The 19,745-nt window shown below is 37.2% G+C and overlaps 1 protein-coding gene across 3 annotated transcripts in view; it reads right to left on the minus strand.

Annotated features, from left to right (window-relative positions):
* Positions 1–19,745, minus strand: part of SCML2 (Scm polycomb group protein like 2) — a 94,580-nt gene that overhangs the window by 14,443 nt on the left and 60,392 nt on the right. For all 3 annotated transcript variants that reach the window (XM_032389618.1, XM_032389617.1, XM_032389619.1), the window contains exons 8-10: positions 7,339–7,547; positions 2,819–2,942; positions 601–804 (exon numbers count right to left, since the gene is read on the minus strand). In XM_032389618.1, coding sequence (XP_032245509.1) covers positions 601–804; positions 2,819–2,942; positions 7,339–7,547 — 537 coding nt within the window. The remainder of the gene's footprint in view (positions 1–600; positions 805–2,818; positions 2,943–7,338; positions 7,548–19,745) is intronic.

The following is a 19,745-nucleotide window of genomic DNA, read 5'->3' on the forward strand; positions in this document are numbered from 1 at the left end:
ATTTATAAAGGAATATTCTTAAATTATAAAGGCCCCTCTCAAACACAACAGCCTACATTGGTAAAGGCATTCTCATTTACAAAGTATTCCCAAGGCAAACAACAACAAGGGCAGCAGCAGCAACCCAGCGATCTCTACCACTTCCTGCTACTCCAAGCATTCTGTGGGTATGAACATAGTAACTGATCAATCATGAAAGCCAGTTGGATCTTATCTCATTAGCAGTTCTTGAGTCACATTTTCATTTAGAGCTTCCTATAGATCAGTCTGTTTTCTAAAAACATTAAAATATATTATCAACCAAGGTATTTTGTCTATAGTGAGCTTAATACAGCATGTAAAAAAACCTTTTACCTCAATTTACAGTATGACTCTGACCATTGTCTATTTTGAACGTAAAGTTAAACTTTCCCACAGTTAAAAATCTATAAATAGGTATTATTATAAATATTCTATTATATCAATGTAAGTATGTCAATATTATAAGTAGTTAATAGACTATAAATATTATAAAATAATCTATATATTATAAAATCCTTGCCTTTTTAAAATAAAATCAAATTTGTAAGAAGAGCTGAATAAAGGGTTAGTTGAGCATACCAGTTATCACTTCTCCTCCACGATGATCTGGCTTAAGAAATCCAAAAACAGTCTTACTTTCAATGGCACAATCCACACAGGCCTGCACGGTCCTCCGGAGCACCACATTCACGGGGCCCGGGCCAAAGTGGTCAGGCAGCTGCTGGATTTTCTTCTGATCCAGGTGAGGGCCACAGTTTCCATGTTTGTTTACATAGACACAGACTAGAGGAAACGTGTATATAAATACAACAATCAGATTGGTTAAAAGCAACATAAACATTACATAATTAATTACTATATCCCACTAGCCACACTTTACTCAGAGACCCAAATACAGTTAATATCAACAATCATTTCTGCTACCTAAAAATATGTATGCAAATATATTTTCACATTTGTATAAAGACCTTAAATCTAGAAATAATCCAAATGCCTAGTCAACTTTCTAGAATTTTGCCTAGAATAACTATAATAAAAACTATCCAACTTTTAGTAGCATCACAAAACAATTCTTCACACATTCCCACATCATGTAAAATGGTATAAAGATAAATATTTTCACCTTTTAACTGTACACACAGTATAAGAATTTTCTTTCAAAACTGATCATGTGAATACACTTCTTGGACTGAATTTATTTTAAATCACCAACATTGCACCTTCATTGTATTTTCTAAAGTAACCAAGTAATTTAAGATACATGCCACACAGTAAGTTCTAATGACCTAATTTTTTTTCATTAACTTAAGGAAAATAAAAATGTTCTTTATATACATGCCAAGGTTCACTGAAGAAAATTAAAAAATAACGCTTTCCTTAGTATAATAAAAGCATATGACTTAGAAGCAAATCATCTATAATCACACAAATGTCGTGTTTCCATAATATTTCTTCAGAGAATCAATAAATATAAATCAACATACAATATAACAATATGAGAGTACATTATTACCAAGCATAAAATATACTGTCCCCCTAAATCAAGAAGCACGTTATTTTTATCCATTACCTAATTTATATTGCCAAATTTTACATATACATGGTCTATATTCAGTACAATAAAAACCCATTAATCTCACTTTCACTATGTTGAAATACGTAATTCAACCTTGTGGCAATAGCCAAAGGAAGGATGGACTCTGTCACAGAAATGAAACAGCTATTGAAAACTTAACCGGGGGGTGCCTGGGTGGCATAGTCAGTTGGGCGTCCGACTCCTGGTTTCGGCTCAGGTTGTGATCTTGGGATCGTGAGTTGGGCTCCGCACTAAGCGCAGAGTCTGCTTGAGAATCTCTCTCCCTCTCCCTCTGCCCCTCCTGCTCATGCTCTCTCTCTCTCTCTCTCTCTCTAAAATAAGTAATAAATCTTTTTAAAAAAATAAAAATCCATGGTGCTGATGGGATGGACAAAGTCCTACTGAACACAAGTGAAGCTAAACAAAGATTTCAATGTTTTATCTCCTTTGCGTTATACTTATTTAGCTAGTCTCTCCTGCCAACAGACTAAAAATCAGAAATAATAAACTGACAAAATGAGGTATGTTACAACAATCCTTTAAGTGATTTCTATTTCAAAAAAAATAATTTATTTTTAATCAGGAAAGGGAAATTGGGAAGAAAAGTCTAAGGAACAGAAGAGTATAAGAAAGACAAAACTAGGAGAAAAAGCAATGGTACATGCTTTAAAAAAATAGGAAGGCAACAAGAAAACATAGAAGAGATGACAAATAAAAGGGGGATTTGTTCAGTCTAGGTTTGTGTCATTTCACTCTTCACATAACAGAGAGTAATTTAAAGTCATCATGCCCCTTGACAGGAAAGGATCTTTCAAGATTTTAAAAGACATTTTAAAAAGATTTGAAGTAGCTTTAAAAGTACATACAAGACAAAAAGACATTGTGAAATAAGATAAAGGGAAAACAAAAATAGATTTGACAATGGTGTAAATTTTGTAAATCTTACTAAGCTGGATAAAATACTTTAAGAGTAGTGAATTTTCAAGTGACTTGTATATTTAAACAGTTTTTCCATAACATCAAAATGAACAACCAGAATTTCAAAATACTTTAATATGAAAAATGCTAAGAAAAAACCAAAAACGTGTCTTATCATCTTTTTTCCTCTTATTTTATTGCTCAAATTTCAAAGACACTAAAATAACACAGAGTAAAAGATTAGTAATTTTATACCCTAATACCCTATACTATACTATACCCTAATACCCTATACTAATTTACCTGTTGACATCACTATTTTAGATGTGCCAGGAACAGCATCCTTATCATATGAAACACGACGGTCTCTGACCAGCGATTTTATAGAAGCTGAAGATGTAGAACACAAAACAGGAAAATATTTTTCCTGTAAAAAAAAAAAAAAGCACAAGTATATATTACATATTTTTAAAAATTCTTAGATAAGGAGGTCAGAAAATTATCAGTCAGTGGTCACAAATGATCAGCTGTCAGAAGTCCTTGGGGTTGGAAGCCCCTGTGTGTGTCACAAATTACAGTACTTTCCAAACTGCGCTCCTCAGAGGGGTCCATGAGCTGGTCAGGTGGGAGAAAAAGAGACCAAGAGTATGGGATTCCCAGCATTACCCCTCCTCCAACTGGTCACACCTTAGCCGAATGGCTCACTCTGTAAAACTTGTTTTTATTTTCTGAGGTTCCCTGCATGGCAAGTTTTTTTCACACTGCTGAAGTAAAGTCTGCAAATCCAATCCAGCAACACATCAAATGGGGGTGGGGAACCTCAACAAGGCAGAGGATGGACTTTGCCTTTACAAAGCAGTCACTCATCTGGCTTTTACTACATCTGGCCTGCATTTCTCCATATTATATACAATTTTGACAAAATTACATGTGCTTTGCTAAAGCCCATATAAAATTATGCCTACTGTATATAAGAACCAAATGTCTTCCAGGCATTGTTAAGTATCACTAGTGTTTTATTATTTTATATCAACTCTTGGGGTTTTCTTGGAGCTACCTTCAAACACAGCTCTCCAAAGTCAGAGAAGGGGGTCTTGTACCTAGAAAAGGTAATTAACACAGAGGATATTTTAAAAGCAGGGACAAAGGAGGATAAAATAGGATAACATTCATTGTTGTATTTCCTTATCTGTTTAAATTAATGACTGTCACTTGGGTTCACTGTATTCTAGTAAATCATGTTATTTTTTAAGTACTGAATTATAATTATTATGTTGATATATTCTCATTCTTTCAGTATTTTAAAAATCGGAAATCTGAATCCTTTGACTTAAAACATACCAAGATAGTATGCTTGTATTAACACTGTAAATTGAATAAAGGTACATTTATTTGAAAAATGTGCTTCTATACCTCTACAATCCTTAAAGGGGGGGCATATGTGGACAGTTGACAAAGAGTCTACTGTAAGAATAATTCGTACTCTAGTTCAAAGACTTCCTAAATAATTAAACTATGGGGGCACCTGGGTGGCTCAGTCGGGTAAGCGTTTACCTTTGGCTCAGGTCATGATCCCGGGGTCCTGGAATCAAGCCCTGTGTCAGGCTCCCTGCTTCTCCCTCTCCCTCTGCTCTTCCCCCCTCCATGCCCCTCTGCTCCTGCTCACTCTCTCTCTCATATAAATAAAATCTTAAAAAAAAAAATTAAACTATGGTGTGACAGTACTGAAAAAGGGATATAGGTAATTGCATGAGAATCTTCATCTTTTCATGATGAAATAATAAAGCTAATAAGATGGTGAATTAAAATTCTTCCTTTGAGGGGCGCCTGGGTGGCTCGGTCGTTGAGCGTCTGCCTTTGGCTCAGGTCATGATCCCAGGGTCCTGGGATCGAGCCCCGCATCAGGCTCCCTGCTCGGCGGGAAGCCTGCTTCTCCCTCTCCCACTCCCCCTGCTTGTGTTCCCTCTCTCGCTGTGTCTCTCTCTGTCAAATAAATAAATAAAATCTTTAAAAAAAAAAAAATTCTTCCTTTGAAACAAAAAATAGTTTATTATCCAAAAAAATTATAGAACCTGTCCCTTGCCCCACCCTACCACCTTATAAACAATATTTTCAAAAACACCTTTTTAAAATTGTCAAATTAGCACTGGAATTATTTGAAAATAAAGGAGTGAAGAGAAACTTTATGGAGTTATATCTTCATCATTATGCCAACTGATCACAAAGACTTTTTTCAGCAGCTGGAAAATACACATTAAAAATATGCATCAGGGGCACCTGGGTGGCAGAGTCAGTTGAGTCTCTGACTCTTGGCTTCAGCTCAGGTTGTGAGCTCAGGGTCATGAGATCAAGCCCCAAGTCCCGCTCCATGCTCAGCGCAGAGTCTGCTTGGGACTCTGTCCTTCTCCCTCTGCCCCTCCCCACTGTGCTCTCTCTCCCTCTCAAAGAAATAAACCTTAAAAAAAAAAAAATGCATCAATGACATCCTTGATACATTCTAGTTTTCAAAATGCATTTAAAATAAAGCATTATTTCCTCTTAAATATCACAACTTTCCTTAATTTTATGCAATTTATTTTGAATTTGAAAATTTTAATCTAATGATTTATATTAGAATAACCTGCTTATTTGATTTTTTCAATGTTTATGATTTTATATTTGAAATATATTCACTGTTATTGACTTTTAATTTTTATTTAAAAATTTTGAATGCTTTTTGAAATAAAAATACCAACATTAATTTAAGCATTTTAAAATCAGGGGCGCCTGGGTGGCTCAGTCAGTGAGCGTCTGCCTTCGGCTCGGGTCATGATCCCGGGGTCCTGGGATCGAGCCCCGCATCAGGCTCCCCGTTTGGCAGGGAGCCTGCTTCTCCTTCTCCCTCTGCCGCACCCTCTGCCACTTCCCCTGCTTGTGCTTTCTTGCTCTCTCTCTCAAATATTTGAGAGAGAGAGACACAGCGAGAGAGGGAACACAAGCAGGGGGGAGTGGGAGAGGGAGAAGCAGGCTCCCCGCCGAGCAGGGAGCCCGGTGCGGGGCTCGATCCCAGGACCCCGGGACCATGACCTGAGCAGAAGGCAGACGTTCAACGACTGAGCCACCCAGGCACCCCAATAAATAAGATCTTTTAAAAGAAAAAATAAATAAATAAAATAAAATAAAATCAAAATGGCATTGTCATTTTGCTCCATACTGTAAACATTAGTTGAAACAAAACAGAAATGTTATATATATTGATATCAGATGGCTGAACTCAGAAATGTTTATTACTGCTAAAATTTAATTTAGTTCTAATAAGATCTAAGAAGATTCTATGTCTTTATGTTAAGAATAAATCTCTTGTGGGGTCCCTGGGTGGTACAGTCGGTTAAGCATCTGACTCTTGGTTTCAGCTCAGGTCATGATCTCAGGGTTGGGCTCCAAGCTCAGTGAGGAGTCTGCTGAAGTTTCCTCTCTCCCTCTCCCTCCGCCCCTCCCCCTGCTTGCTCAGTTTCTCTCTCTCTTTCTCTGCCTCTAAAATAAATAAATAAATCTCAAAATATATATCTTGTAAAAAAAAAAAAGAAAGAAAGAAAAAATACATCTCTTGTAGAACAGATATATTTGGGTCTTTTTAAAATCCATTTTTATAATCTCTGTCTTTTAATTGGAAAATTTAGTCCACCAACTTTTAAAGTAATTACTAATATGTTTGGGTCTGGGTATACCCTTTATTATTTCTTTTCTATTTGTCTCCTCTGTGTTTTATTCCTCTATTCCTCCTTTCCTTTTTTTTTTTGTTTTCAATTACTTGTTGAATATTCTTTAGAATTCCATTTTAGTTTTCCTACTGGCTTTTTAGCTATACTTCTCTGCATTTGTGTTTTTACAATATGCCCTGGGGATTACACTGTATAACCCACATAGTTAATATTGTACTACTTAACATAAAATGTTGAAATCTTGCAATGACAGAAATCCATATCCCCTACTCAAAGCCTTTATACTCTGTTATAATGTATTACATCATGTTATGTATTGATGTTATGTAATGATGTATTATATCATGCCATATATATTACATTACCCCACAAGCCCATATTATAATTCTTGCTTTAGTCACATTATTATAAAGAAATTAAGAAGAAAAAAAGCAAAAAACAAATCATTCACATTTACCCAGAGATAAACTTCCTTCAGCATTTCTTACAGTGCTTATCTGCCAGTGTGGAATTAATTCTCTAAGTATGCTTTTATCTGAAAAAGTCCTTAGTTCACCCTCACCCTTGAAGAGTATTTTTGCCAGATATAGAATTTTGTGTAACACGCCTACCTCCTGTGCGTACTGCCCCCAACCACAGTGTGTCTGCTTCCATTCAAGCTCCAGTATCTTCAAGTAGTTGTTTTTTCTATTATTTCCAGGTTTTAAAGTTGTTTTCTTTGGGGGAGTCAGTTAGGTAGCCTAGCATCGTTGAATTTATCACTTTGATTCCCCTTTCCACCCGCTTTATTGAGGTATAATTTATGTACAGTAAAACTCACTTCACATTCATTTCTAAAATGTACTGACTTTTAAATAAATTGGCCTGAACATAAATATACCCAAACAGTATGTCCAATGTGGTTTTGAAAAAGTTGAACACTATTCAAAGTTTTAAGTTTACCCAAGAAAAGAAATACCAATCTTGATAGCTAGCTATGTGGACTTTAAAAAGCTTTATATATGCTCTTTGTACGGTACATTCCTAAAGGGCCTCATCATACTCTTAGTAAATCCTAAACTCCATGTTATAAATAAGGCACTGCAGAGACCTCTAATACAAATTAGGAGGAGATTAACTAACCTTTTTTGGGGCTTTTTTCCTTGGTGTAGTATTTTTAACAGCACTTCCCTTCTTAGGGGCTGAAGTCTGTGCAGGTGGTTTAGTGCGACCTGATTTCCTGATCTGCTGTGTTGGTAATATTACAGCAGTTTTCTGTGGAGACTGCATTGAACGTTGGGTTGCTTTGGAGAGAGAAGACTGTGTTTTTGCTATATTCTTTGTAACAGGCACTGAGGAAAAAAAAAACACAACACAAAAATAAAACTAAAGTAAATGACACTGGTGTTCTCTTCTTAGGACTCTAAAGAAATTTAACTCAACCGTTAAAAATATTCCAAAGGTTATTCATTAAAAACCACTTAAAATAAAAGTACCATTTAAAATGAAGTTTCAGAGGGCACCTGAGTGGTTCAGTCAGTTAAGTGTCTGACTCTTGATTTCAGCTCAGATCATGATCTGAGGGGTCATGAGATCAAGCCCCACATTGAGCTCCATGCTCAGCAAGAGTCTGCTTGAGATTCTCTCTCCCTCTGCCCCTCCCCCCACTCACACATGTGTGCCCTCTCCCTCTCCCACTAAATAAATAAAATCTAAATACATACATACATACATACATACATACATAAAATGAAGTTTTAGGTATTTAAGATTTCAGATTATCAGCAAGTAGTCGAATTCTCCAGAAAAAAATAAAGAGGCTTTTATAAGACAAACCAGTAACTTCAAACTTAGCATAGTGAAAATTTCTAGCAATTTACTTTTTGTCTGCTTCTCCTATTTTTAGTTCTTAGCACAGAAAAGAGTTTTCCCTTCAGAAAATACCATGCCAAAATATCTAATCATGCCATATGCAGGAATCACTTTACCCATCAATAGAGAAAAACACAGCAAAACAGCTATCAACTCCTAGTTCATCTTTCAGAGGCCAGAGGAATTCCCTGCACTTGATTTTTAATGGCTCAAGCACATTACGTTCCTATATGTATGTCTAGTAATAAAGCTTCATATACTACAATACAGACTCTACATTAACATTGTCATGGAAGGACCATTATCACACCTAAGTAAGCCCTATCCAGACAGTTTGAGCATGTCAAATGAAGTTACCTGCCAGGTTACTTTTGTCTATGTTCACAGTCAAGTAAAAAGAGATGTTTTTAGTATTAATCTCTTAATAATTTTATTACAAAAACATGAATTTGACATAGTAAGAAGTACTAATTTCAAAAATTCTTTACAGGAAGAGCTGTGTAAGTAAAACATTTATACATTTATGCAAAACTCAACTGCTTTTATTTTGAGGGCTTCATTTTACAACTTGAAACTAATCTATCACTTTGCTCCTCCCATACTCCAGGACTATGTATAAATCTGACCTTCGACGGAGAATACCACATCTTCCCTGTAGCCTTTTTATCTACCTTCTGTCACTTGCCAAACCAAGAGGAGGGAACAGCCTTCTCTCAGCTGCCAGGGCAAAGGGAAGACCACTTAACTGCCACCATCACTTCCCCTGCTTATTTACAGTAATTCATGTACTTACCCCAGTCTCCTTACCTCTTTACCATCATCTACCTCATACTCGACACTCAACTTCTGCTTTCTTCAGTAACTCCAGTGACCTAATTCACACTATTTCTTCTTACACAGTCTCCCTGTCATCATCTTCAGTAATTTAAACATCATAATCTGATGCTTCATCATCCTGACCTCATCACCAAGAGTTCAGCCCCTCCCTAAAATGGTTATACTTAGCTATTTCTGGAATTCTTCAATCTCCAAGACAACCACTGTGCCACCTTTCTTTACCTCCAATTTTCTTACCTGTCATCTTTGCTTCATACAAACTGACCATGCTTTTTATGCTCATTATGAGCTCTAGCCACAAACCCTCTCCATTTTCATTCAATCTATTAACTTTCTTCTGGCTTTGCTTTACTCCTTATCAACCTCCTATCCACTTCTACCAATACCCCTCTAACTAGTATCCCTTACTTTATCACCCCTTGATCTTTGATCATGTCTAGCATGTTGGCTCCCATCTTTGAGGCACACTATCATTTGCTTTCTTGGTCTTGAGCTACAGAACAAGGGTCAGCAATCTTTTTCTATAAGAGCCAGAGAGTAAGTATTTCAGGCTTTGAAGCCCACATATAGTCTCCAACACACATTCTTCTTTGTTTGCTTGGTTTTCTTAAATCGTTTATGAATATAAAAACCATTCTTACCTCACAGGCTACATGGGCTGGATGTGGCTGGCCCTTGGATTGTAGTTTGCAACTCTTGCTTTGGAACATTAGAATATTATTGATTGCTATAAAATCCACACTAACCTCAATCGGGGTGTCACTGCTGCAACTCACTAATTTCCAAGTATGTTCCACAGCAGAATGTTTTTCCCTGTTGAAAGTTTCCATCTCCTTCTCACTCTATTCCATTCAGCAAACGATTATGGGAAGATTAAAGGGTATCTTTGGGAGTGACCATAACCATACCATTTCTCCATCTTAAAATGCTGTTAGTTTCATTCATTTTCATCTCTTGCTCTTGCATCAAATGAAAAGTTTTGTCTCTATTCTTCTAAGTCCAATCAATCCCCTTTACTTATGTCCTAATAACTATCTTCTTTGGTTCCTCTGGGACATTATGGTTTCAATGTCCTCCTCTCTCTTCATGGTATTTAGTCACTTGATTCCCAACTCCTTGCTCTCTCTTACAACCCTCATAAACCCTTTATTTTGAAGTTAGCTCTCCTAGTTTCTGGTATACTTTCAAGCCCTTGCATGAATCTCCTTCTATTCACTACCAAAATACCAAGAAGAATCACCTATACTTGATACTTCAATTTCCTTATTATTCTGTGTTTCCTTAGCCCCCTGTAATAAGCTTTTCTTCTTCCAAATATATTTTAAAGAAATTATTTCCCAGGTCAGTAATGACACTTTCCTAGTTACTAAATCCAAATAAATCGTCACTGTCTTGACTAATCTATTCATCTCCACACTTCTGGTCTCCACCTCTGAATACATGGCATGAAGAAAAGGAAACAGATTGGGCTTTAGACCTGAGTTTAAATTCTTGCGCCAGGTTGGTTTAAGACAGAACCTAGGAGAATAGAAGGTCCTCAAAAAATACTTACTGAATGAACAAAAACTATTTTCAACCTGCAAGCCAATGTTATTCCTCTAAAACCAGTATATTCTATATATAATATGTAATTAAGTTATAACGAATAGAACAGTAACTTTGTGGAACATGGCAAATGTAATGAAATCATTATTTGATTTAAGAATTTTGGCGTTTTAAAATTTAAAATTTGGCATTTGAAATTAATAAACCGTGGGACACAAACACTTGAGCTACAGCTTCAAATATTCCCCTAAAATGTAATATTGTATGACAATAAGAGCTCCTTAATTCATGGTATATACACATGTATGAGCAAAATAAGAAAAAACCATTATAAAAAATTTTATGTATGAAAAGAAATTTTCACTTTAGAAAGCAAGCTTCTTTTTTTTTTTTTTAATTTTATTATGTTATGTTAGTCACCATACAATACATTAGTTTTTGAGAAAGCAAGCTTTTCAAAGGCAAATACTCAGTTTCATTTACTGCCATATCCCCAGCACCTAGAACAAAATACTTTTTCAACTATTTTAACTAAAGAGGAAAGAGTAATCATCCAATATATTAGACATCAAAATTAATGTATATACATTATACATGTATTTATTATCTCCATAAAGCAATCATGTAACATATACACCATGTTGAAACTCAATATTAAATATTAATTAAATTATTTCCAATACAAAATAAATTTGTTTAAATGTTAAGGTTCAAATTATATATAGCACTATAACCATGTGTTCATAGTGGCCACGAAGTGAGTAAAAACCTTTTTGAAAAAAGTATGTGAAATATATAGAAGGATATACTAACCATCTTTAATAAAATTTTTATGTGAATACCTAACACAAAACCTACCTGGTTCTTCAGCTTATCTTCAGATAGAACAGAGAATGTTCAGCTAAGAAAAATACCCAGGAGATGAGAAGTTAGTGAATTGTGGAAATGCAAAAGAAATTAATAAATCTTGGGAAATGATCAGAAGGCAGTAAATAAAGTCAAGAGGAGGCCTGGAAGCCTGGAATGGGGGGAACTGAAGAAAGGAAACAGATGTCAATATTTATTGGCTACCCATTACATGCTAGGCACTTATATATATCTGCTATCCCATGTAATCCACCCAAACGTCCTATGAGGTAGGTATCATTTCCCCCACTTTCTACATGAGGAGACTTAGGCTCTGTGAGGTTAGATAATTTAGCCAAGATCACCCATTTGGCTAAGAGAGTTTGGTCTCCTAAGTGCATGCTTTTTCTAATATGCTGCCTTGCTTTCTGTCCTCTAGCAAAAAAAAGGCTATTAAAATTCACTCCCCTGAGTCAGAGTGCACATGTTTACAAAAAGGGGGTGAGGGGGACAAAAGACAACCTTGTGAATTCCTATGTGATATTTCACTAGAGATTCTATAGATGCTCTCTGACTTCGGTTTTTTTAAAAAACCAGAAGTAGAGGCATACTTACAACGACAAAACATTAACAGGTACAGACAAAAACATGCTGGTAAAACTTTTCATGCCTGGGGATTTAACCTTATTTAATATTTATTTCCAAATAGCACTCATTAAATATACATTTCTGCTGACACACGAAGATGCTTTATTATTGAAAGATAGTGCTTGCCTTCTCTGAATTGTGAAAAGACAGCTGCACATACAATTACCACAGAAAAGGAAATACACTTAGAAATGAACAGCAACTTCCTAGTTCCAGCTACTGTTACACATGTGCTGGTTTAGCTTACACGTGGCTGACTTGAACCTAAACAAAAACGGATCAGAGATATAAATTAATATGTATCTTGCTTTTGATCTAAAAAGACTTAAGAGGTATGGTTGCTTAGTGTTCTCCAGATTTTCCATCCACCAGTTACTCAATACTTAGTGTGTACTTTTTACCAGCCTAGGCAACTGAGGAAATCCAGAAGAAATAAATATGGTCCCAGTCATATAGTTCATGTTTCCCATGAGTATAATTGTGGATCCATAAAATTCCTATTTCCTTAAGTAGAAAGATGATACAGGATTTCCTTCTCCTCAAATAAACTGAATGCTATATGACAAGAAGAGCAGAAATTACTATAAAAACAGATTCCTTGAATTTGAGCCAAGAAATAAACAAAATCAAATTCTAAATAGCCAAAAACAGAAAAGTAAGATATGGTCTGGAGAAACCAAAGTCGTAAAAAAGAAAAATCTGTCATTGTAAACATTTGACTTTGGACCTTTTTCAGGGTTAGAAATTCTTTGCAAGTCATCTTCCTTGTTCTTAAAACTACATGTACAATTAAACTATCATTTATACTAAAATCTTTCATACTGCTAACTACAAACCCAAGGAAACAATATAAACCTCAACTGTAAAAAAATACAGAGGTATCAATAGAGACAGTTACACTTACACTATCATTATCCAAGGTACTTGAGGCCTGGTATTCACAAAAGCTCAGTTGAGGTGCCCAGTACCTTTATCTGGAATTTTGCTCCCTGACTCACTGAGCTCACAATGCCACAAACTGACTGGTCATGGGCCACAGTAAGAGCAAAGGGGAGGTAAGTCAGCTGCAAACCCCCTGATCTTCCTTCATTCACTCCTGCTGCCATCCCAGGCCATCACCCTGGCCTCTCTGACCGGGGTTTCAGATTCTGCCACATTTGTTCTCTCTTCTCTCCCAACCTGTATCACAGGAGCCGCCTATCCCATCCCAGAAGCCCAACCTTGCTTCAGAAACTAAATGTTCATAACAGCCAGAGTCTGCTTTTCCTCTGAAATTTTGAATCCCCAAGGACTCTTCTTGTCACATTAAGAGTTACCTTTCCCTTTCCATAAGCATGCTGAGAGTCTTTTATTTTTTTTTAAATATTTAACATCAAATGGGTTTTTTGTTGTTTGTTTGTTTTTTAAAGATTTTATTCATTTATTTCAGAGAGAGACCATGAGTAGGGGGAGGGGAGAGAGACAGAAGGGGAGGGAGAGGGAAAGGGAGAGAGTCCCAAGCAGACTCCATGCCAAACTCAGAGCCCGACACGGGCCTTGATCCCACAACCCTGAGATCATGACCTGAGCAGAAACCAAGAGTCTGATGCTTAATCGACTGAGCCACCCAGGCATCCGTGAACCTCAATTAAGCTAAGAAAAACTCTTAAAGGAAACCACAGGGGGTAGTTACTAGTGGAAAGGAAAACAAGGAAGCATGTTCCTGACAACACAGGAGGCATTTGGAAGCCAGAAGCCAGCTGAGGACTATGAATCTTCTCAGAAGAAGCAGGGTAAAGATCAGATGGACATGGGACTCTGGTACCAACTACTCATTATACCTATTCCTTTCTCTGCTTCTCATTATCTAGGGCAGGGACACTGCTTCCAGATTAATTAGGTTCAAATCCAGATTTACCACATAATAACTATGAGACCTTAGGCAAATTCTTTAAATTCAGCATGTGGCACATGGTAAATACATTCAATAAATGTTAACTGTTAAGTAGCAGCAGCATCACCACCACCACCAGCCCTGTCGCTATTCTCACTCACCCTTCCCAGGCTCTGCGGGTGCTCCTGGCCCTGTTTTATCAATGGATAGGTTATTGGGGAAACCTTGTTGTCGACGCCTAACAAATGCAAGAAAAAATTTCCTCCAAGGAAGGAACTCCTATTTACCTACATTCTATCTAGCTAATACCTTCACTCCTTCCTTTCACGACCAAACTTCTTGAAAGACTAGCACGTTCACTATTACGGCCATTTTCTTATTTTTCAACCCTCTGCAATTACACTTCCAGACAACTCTTTTTAGGGAACCTCTGGGTGCTAAGGTCACCCACAAACTCCTAACAGCACTAAACACTTTCGATAATGTCTTCTTTTTTAAATTCTTTATTGGCTCTCATACAGCCACTCTCTCCTGGTCTTCCTTCTACTTGTCACTTTTCCTGTGGTGTTCCCCGGGATTAGCCACCTTCTCCCTACCCCCACCTCAGTTTTGAGTGCTTTAAGTTTACTCCCTTCATTTTAGCTACCGCCTACATATAATAATGATTGCCAAACTGCTTGCTCTTATGTTCTGCTGCCCACTTAAGTATTCATAAGCCACCTCCCACTCATCATAAGCCTCTCTCAAGTTTCAGAGCTGTGTTTTCAATAGCCAACTAGATAATCTAAATAGGCATCTCTTGGGACACCTGGGGGGCTCAGTTGGTTAAGCATCTGACTCTTGGTTTCGGTTCAGGTCATGATCTCATGGGTCCTGGGACTGAGCCCTGCATTGAATTCTGCCCTCAGTGGGGAGTCTGCTTCAAGATTCTTTCCCTCTGCCCTTCCCCCAACTCATGGGCGCATGTTCTCCTTCTCTCAAATATATAAATAAACCTTTAAATAGGCATCTCTGACTCAACATGTCCAAAACCAAAATTCATCATGCTTATCCATGATATGCTCTATCTTGAACGACATTACCTTTTACACCCAATTATCAAAAGTCAGAAATCTTGAAGACATCTTCGTACTCTTCCTCCATCCACATGTCTAACCAAGGCTACCTAAGTATTTCCTAGGTGTATTCTTCTTTATGCCCATGAAATGACTTGGTTCAGATTCTCATGACTTCTCACATAAGCTATAACACTAGCCTCTAAACTGGCATTCCTGGCTGCCCTTTCCAATCCATACTCGATAGCACATAATCATGATCTTTTTAAAATACAAACTATATGTGGGGCACCTGGCTGGCTCAGTCTGAAGAGCATGTGACTCTTGATCTCAGGGTTGTGAGTTTGAGCTCCATGTGGGGCGTAGAGATTACTTAAATAAATAAAAAACTTAAAAAAAAATCCAAACTGTATGTCAGTTTTCCTCTTAAAAATCTTCAGGACGCCTAAGTAGCTCAGTCAGTTAAGCATCCAACTCTTCATTTTGGCTCAGGTCATGATCTCATGAGTTATGAGATCGAGCCCTGCATCAGGCTTCACTCTCAGCAGGGAGTCTGCTTGAAAATTCTCTCACTCTACCCCTCCTCCCACTTGCACATGGTCTCTCTCTCTCTCTCTCTCACTCACTCAAATAAATAAATCTTCAGTGATGCCACAATATCCATAGGCTAAAATCTAAACTCCTTGGCCTGGTGTCCAAGGCCCTCTACATATCTTCACAGCCTCATCTCCTCTATTCTCCAACTATCATTATAGATTCAGCCATAATCATCTGTTTCAGGTCCCCTGACTGCCTTTGCAGAGGTTGATCCAAGCCTTCCCTCCCTTGTCAATGGCTTACCTACTATACGTTTGAAACTCTGCTCAATTATTAGCACTGCAAAATTCTAGCACTAAATTCCCAGGCATGCCGCAGGACCTAAGGCTCATAAACTGCACATAGTGCAGGTATCTCTGGCAGCACAGATATTACAGCATCTTATCTTTACTTACATATCTATCTGTCCCACCACACTGTGAATTCCTTTAGGGGAAAGAACTATGTAAGTTCGAACCGTTATTATACCTCCAATATCTGGTCTAATGCCTGCCACATAATGGGCATCCAATAAATGTTTGTTAAATGAATAAATGTTTAATATCCAAGTTTTGTCTCTGGTCATATATTCCCATAGAAACAGTGCAGGTAGTTTATGCATTAAATAGCCACCATGGCTTGATCACAACATTTTACAATTTTCTTGGAAAAATATGCTTCACTTCAACAAAGTAGGTTACAGAAGGAACACACCTCAACCTAATAAAGGCCATATATGAAAAACCCACAGCTAACATACACAATGGTGAAAAACTGAGAGCTTTTCCCTAAGATAAGGATGTCCACTCTTACCACTTTTATTCAACATAGTACTGGTAATCCTAGCTATAGCTATCACACAACAACAACAACAAATAAAAGGCATCCAAATTGGTAAGGAAGTAGTAAAACTTTCACTGTTTGCATATGACATGATAGTATATATAAAAACCCTAAAGACTCCACCAAAATACTATTAGAACTGACAAATGAATGCAGTAAGGTCATAGAATACACAATCAATGTACAGAAATCCATTGCATTTCTATACACTAAAAATGAAGTAGCAAAAAGAGAAATTAAGAAAACAATCCCATTTACAATTGCCCCCAAAATAATAAATTCCTAGGAATAAACTTAACCAAGGAGGTGAAAAACCTGTACTCTGGAAACTATAAAATACTGATAAAAGAAATTTCAGATGACACAAACAAATGGAAAGACAGTCCATGCTCATGGATTGGGAAAACCAATATTGTTAAAATATCCATACTACCCAAAGCAATCCACAGATTTAATACAATCCCTATCAAAATACCAACAGCATTTTCCACAAAACTAGACCAAATAATCCTAAAATTTGTATGGAACCACAAAAGACCCCGAACAGCCAAAACACTTTTGAAAAAGAAGAACAGGGGCGCCTGGGTGGCTCAGTCGTTAAGCATCTGCCTTCAGCTCTGGTCATGATCCCAGGGTCCTGGGATCAAGCCCCACATCGGGCTCCCTGCTTGGCAGGAAGCCTGCTTCTCCCTCTCCCACTCCCCCTGCTTGTGTTCCTGCTCTCTCTCTGTCAAATAAATAAATAAAATCCTTAAAAAAAAAAAAGAAAAGAAAAAGAACAGAACTAACTGGAAGTATCACAACCACAGATTTCAAGATATACTACAAAGCTATAGCAATCAAAATAGTATGGTATTGCAAAAAAATAAACACATAAATCAATGGAACAGAGTAGAGAGCCCAGAAATAAAACCACAATTACGTGGTCAATTAATCTTCAGCAAAGGAGGCAAGAATATGCAATGGGAAAAAGACAGTCTCTTCTACAAATGGTGCTGGGAAAACTGGACAGCTACATGCAAAATAATGAAACTAAAAAAAAAAAAAATGAAACTAGACTGCTTTCTTATACAGTACACAAAAATAAACTCAAAATGGATTAAAGATCTAAATCTGACATTTAAAACCATAAAAATCCCAGAGGAGAGCACAGGCAGTAATTTCTCTGATACTGACCATAGCAAATATTTTTTAGATTTGTCTCCTGAGGCAAGGAAAACAAAAGCAAAATTAAACTATTGGGACTACATCAAAATAAAAAGCTTCTACATAACAAAGGAAACAATCAACAAAACGAAAGGCAACTGAATGGGAGAAGATATATGTAAATGACATATCTGATAAGGGGTTAGTATACAAAATATATAAAGAACTTACAAAACTCAACACCCCCAAAAACACAAATAATCCAATTAAAAAATGGGCAGAAGATATGAACAGGCATTTCTCCAAAGAAGACATACAAATGGCCAACAGACACATGAAAAGATGCTCACCATCACTCACTATCAGGGAAATGCAAATCAAAACCACAATGAGATATCACCACACACCTGTCAGAATGGATAAATACAAAAACACAAGAGACAACAAGTGTTGGTGAGGATATGGAGAAATAAAAACCGCTATGCACTGTTGGTGGTAATGCAAACTGGTACAGCCACTCTGGAAGACAGTATGGAGGTTCTTCAAAAAATTAAAAATATAATTACCATAGGATCCAGTAATTCCACTATTGGGCATTTATTCAAAAAATACAAAGACACTAATTCAAAAAAATATATGCACCCTTATGTTTATTGCAGCATTATTTACAATAGCCAAATTATAGAACCAACTCAAGTGTCTACTGATAGATGAATGGATAAAGATGATGTGATACACACACACACACACACACACACACATATATATAATGGAATATTACTCAGCCATAAAAAAGAAAGAGATCTTGCCATCTGCGACAACATGGATGGATCTAGAGAGTATAAGGCTAAGTGAAATAAGTCAGTAAGAGAAAGACAAATACCATATGATTTCACACATGTGGAACTTAAGAAACAAAACAAACAAAAAAGAGACAAACCAAAAAACAGACTCTTAACTATAGAGAACAAATTGATGGTTACCAGAGAGGAGATGAGTGGGGGGATGGGTAAAATAGGTGAAGGGGATTAAGAGTTCACTTATGGTGGTGAGCACTGAGTAATGTACAGAATTGTTGAATCACTATATTGTACACCTGAAACTAATATAACATGGTATAAAAAAAAAAGCTTCAAATACTAATCAACTTAAAAATCAACTTCTAGGATACACTCTATGAACCATGAGAGACTACGGACTCTGAGAAACAAACTGAGGGTTCTAGAGGGGAGGCGGGTGGGGGGATGGGTTAGCCTGGTGATGGGTATTAAAGAGGGCAAGTACTGAATGGAGCACTGGGTGTTATACGCCAACAATGAATCATGGAACACTACATCAAAAACTAATGATGTAATGTATGGTGATTAACATAATAATAATAAAAAAATAAATGCAGGATTTCAAATCAAAATCACAATTTGGGGGCGCGTGGGTGGCTCAGTCAGTTAAGCATCTGCCTTCGGCTCAGGTCATGATCCCAAGGTCCTGGGATCAAGCCCTGCATCCGGCTCCCTGCTCAGCAGGGAGTCTACTTCTCCCTCTCCCTCTGCCCCTCCCTCTGCCACCTCAGGCTCTCTCTCGCTCTCACTCTCTCTCAAATAAATAAATAAATCTTAAAAAAAAATCACAATTTGGTACCACTTTACACTCACTAAGATGCCTATTAAAAAGGAAAATAGTAAGTGCTGACAGAGATATGGAAAAATTGTAACCCCCATACATTGCTGGTGGGAATGTAAACTGATGCAGCTGCTGGGAAACAGTTTGGCAGTACCAGAAAAAGTTAAACATAGAATTAACATATGAACCAGCAATTCCATTCCTAGGTACACACCCCAAATAAATGAAAACAGGGACTCTAACAAGTACATGTACAGGGATGTTCACAGCAGTATTATTCACAGAAGCCAAAGGGTGAAAACAGCCCAAATGTACATCAATGAATAAATGGATAAACAAATGTGTTGGGCGCCTGGGTGGCTCAGTCGTTAAGCGTCTGCCTTCGGCTCAGGTCATGATCCCAGGGTCCTGGGATCGAGCCCCACATCGGGCTCCCTGCTCTGCGGGAAGCCTGCTTCTCCCTCTCCCACTCCCCCTGCTTGTGTTCCTGCTCTCGCTATGTCTCTCTCTGTCAAATAAATAAATAAAATCTTTAAAAAAAAACAAAAAAAAACAAATGTGTTATACATGCACACAATGGAAATATTTTTCATCCATAAAAGAGAATGAAGTATTGATACCTGAAATGGCATGAATGAATCTTGAAAACATTATACTAAGTGAAAGAAGCCAGACACAAAATCACATAC

The sequence above is a fragment of the Phoca vitulina genome, unplaced genomic scaffold (genome assembly GCF_004348235.1).
Source record: "Phoca vitulina isolate PV1807 unplaced genomic scaffold, GSC_HSeal_1.0 scaffold55, whole genome shotgun sequence".
Taxonomy (NCBI): Eukaryota; Metazoa; Chordata; class Mammalia; order Carnivora; family Phocidae; genus Phoca; species Phoca vitulina.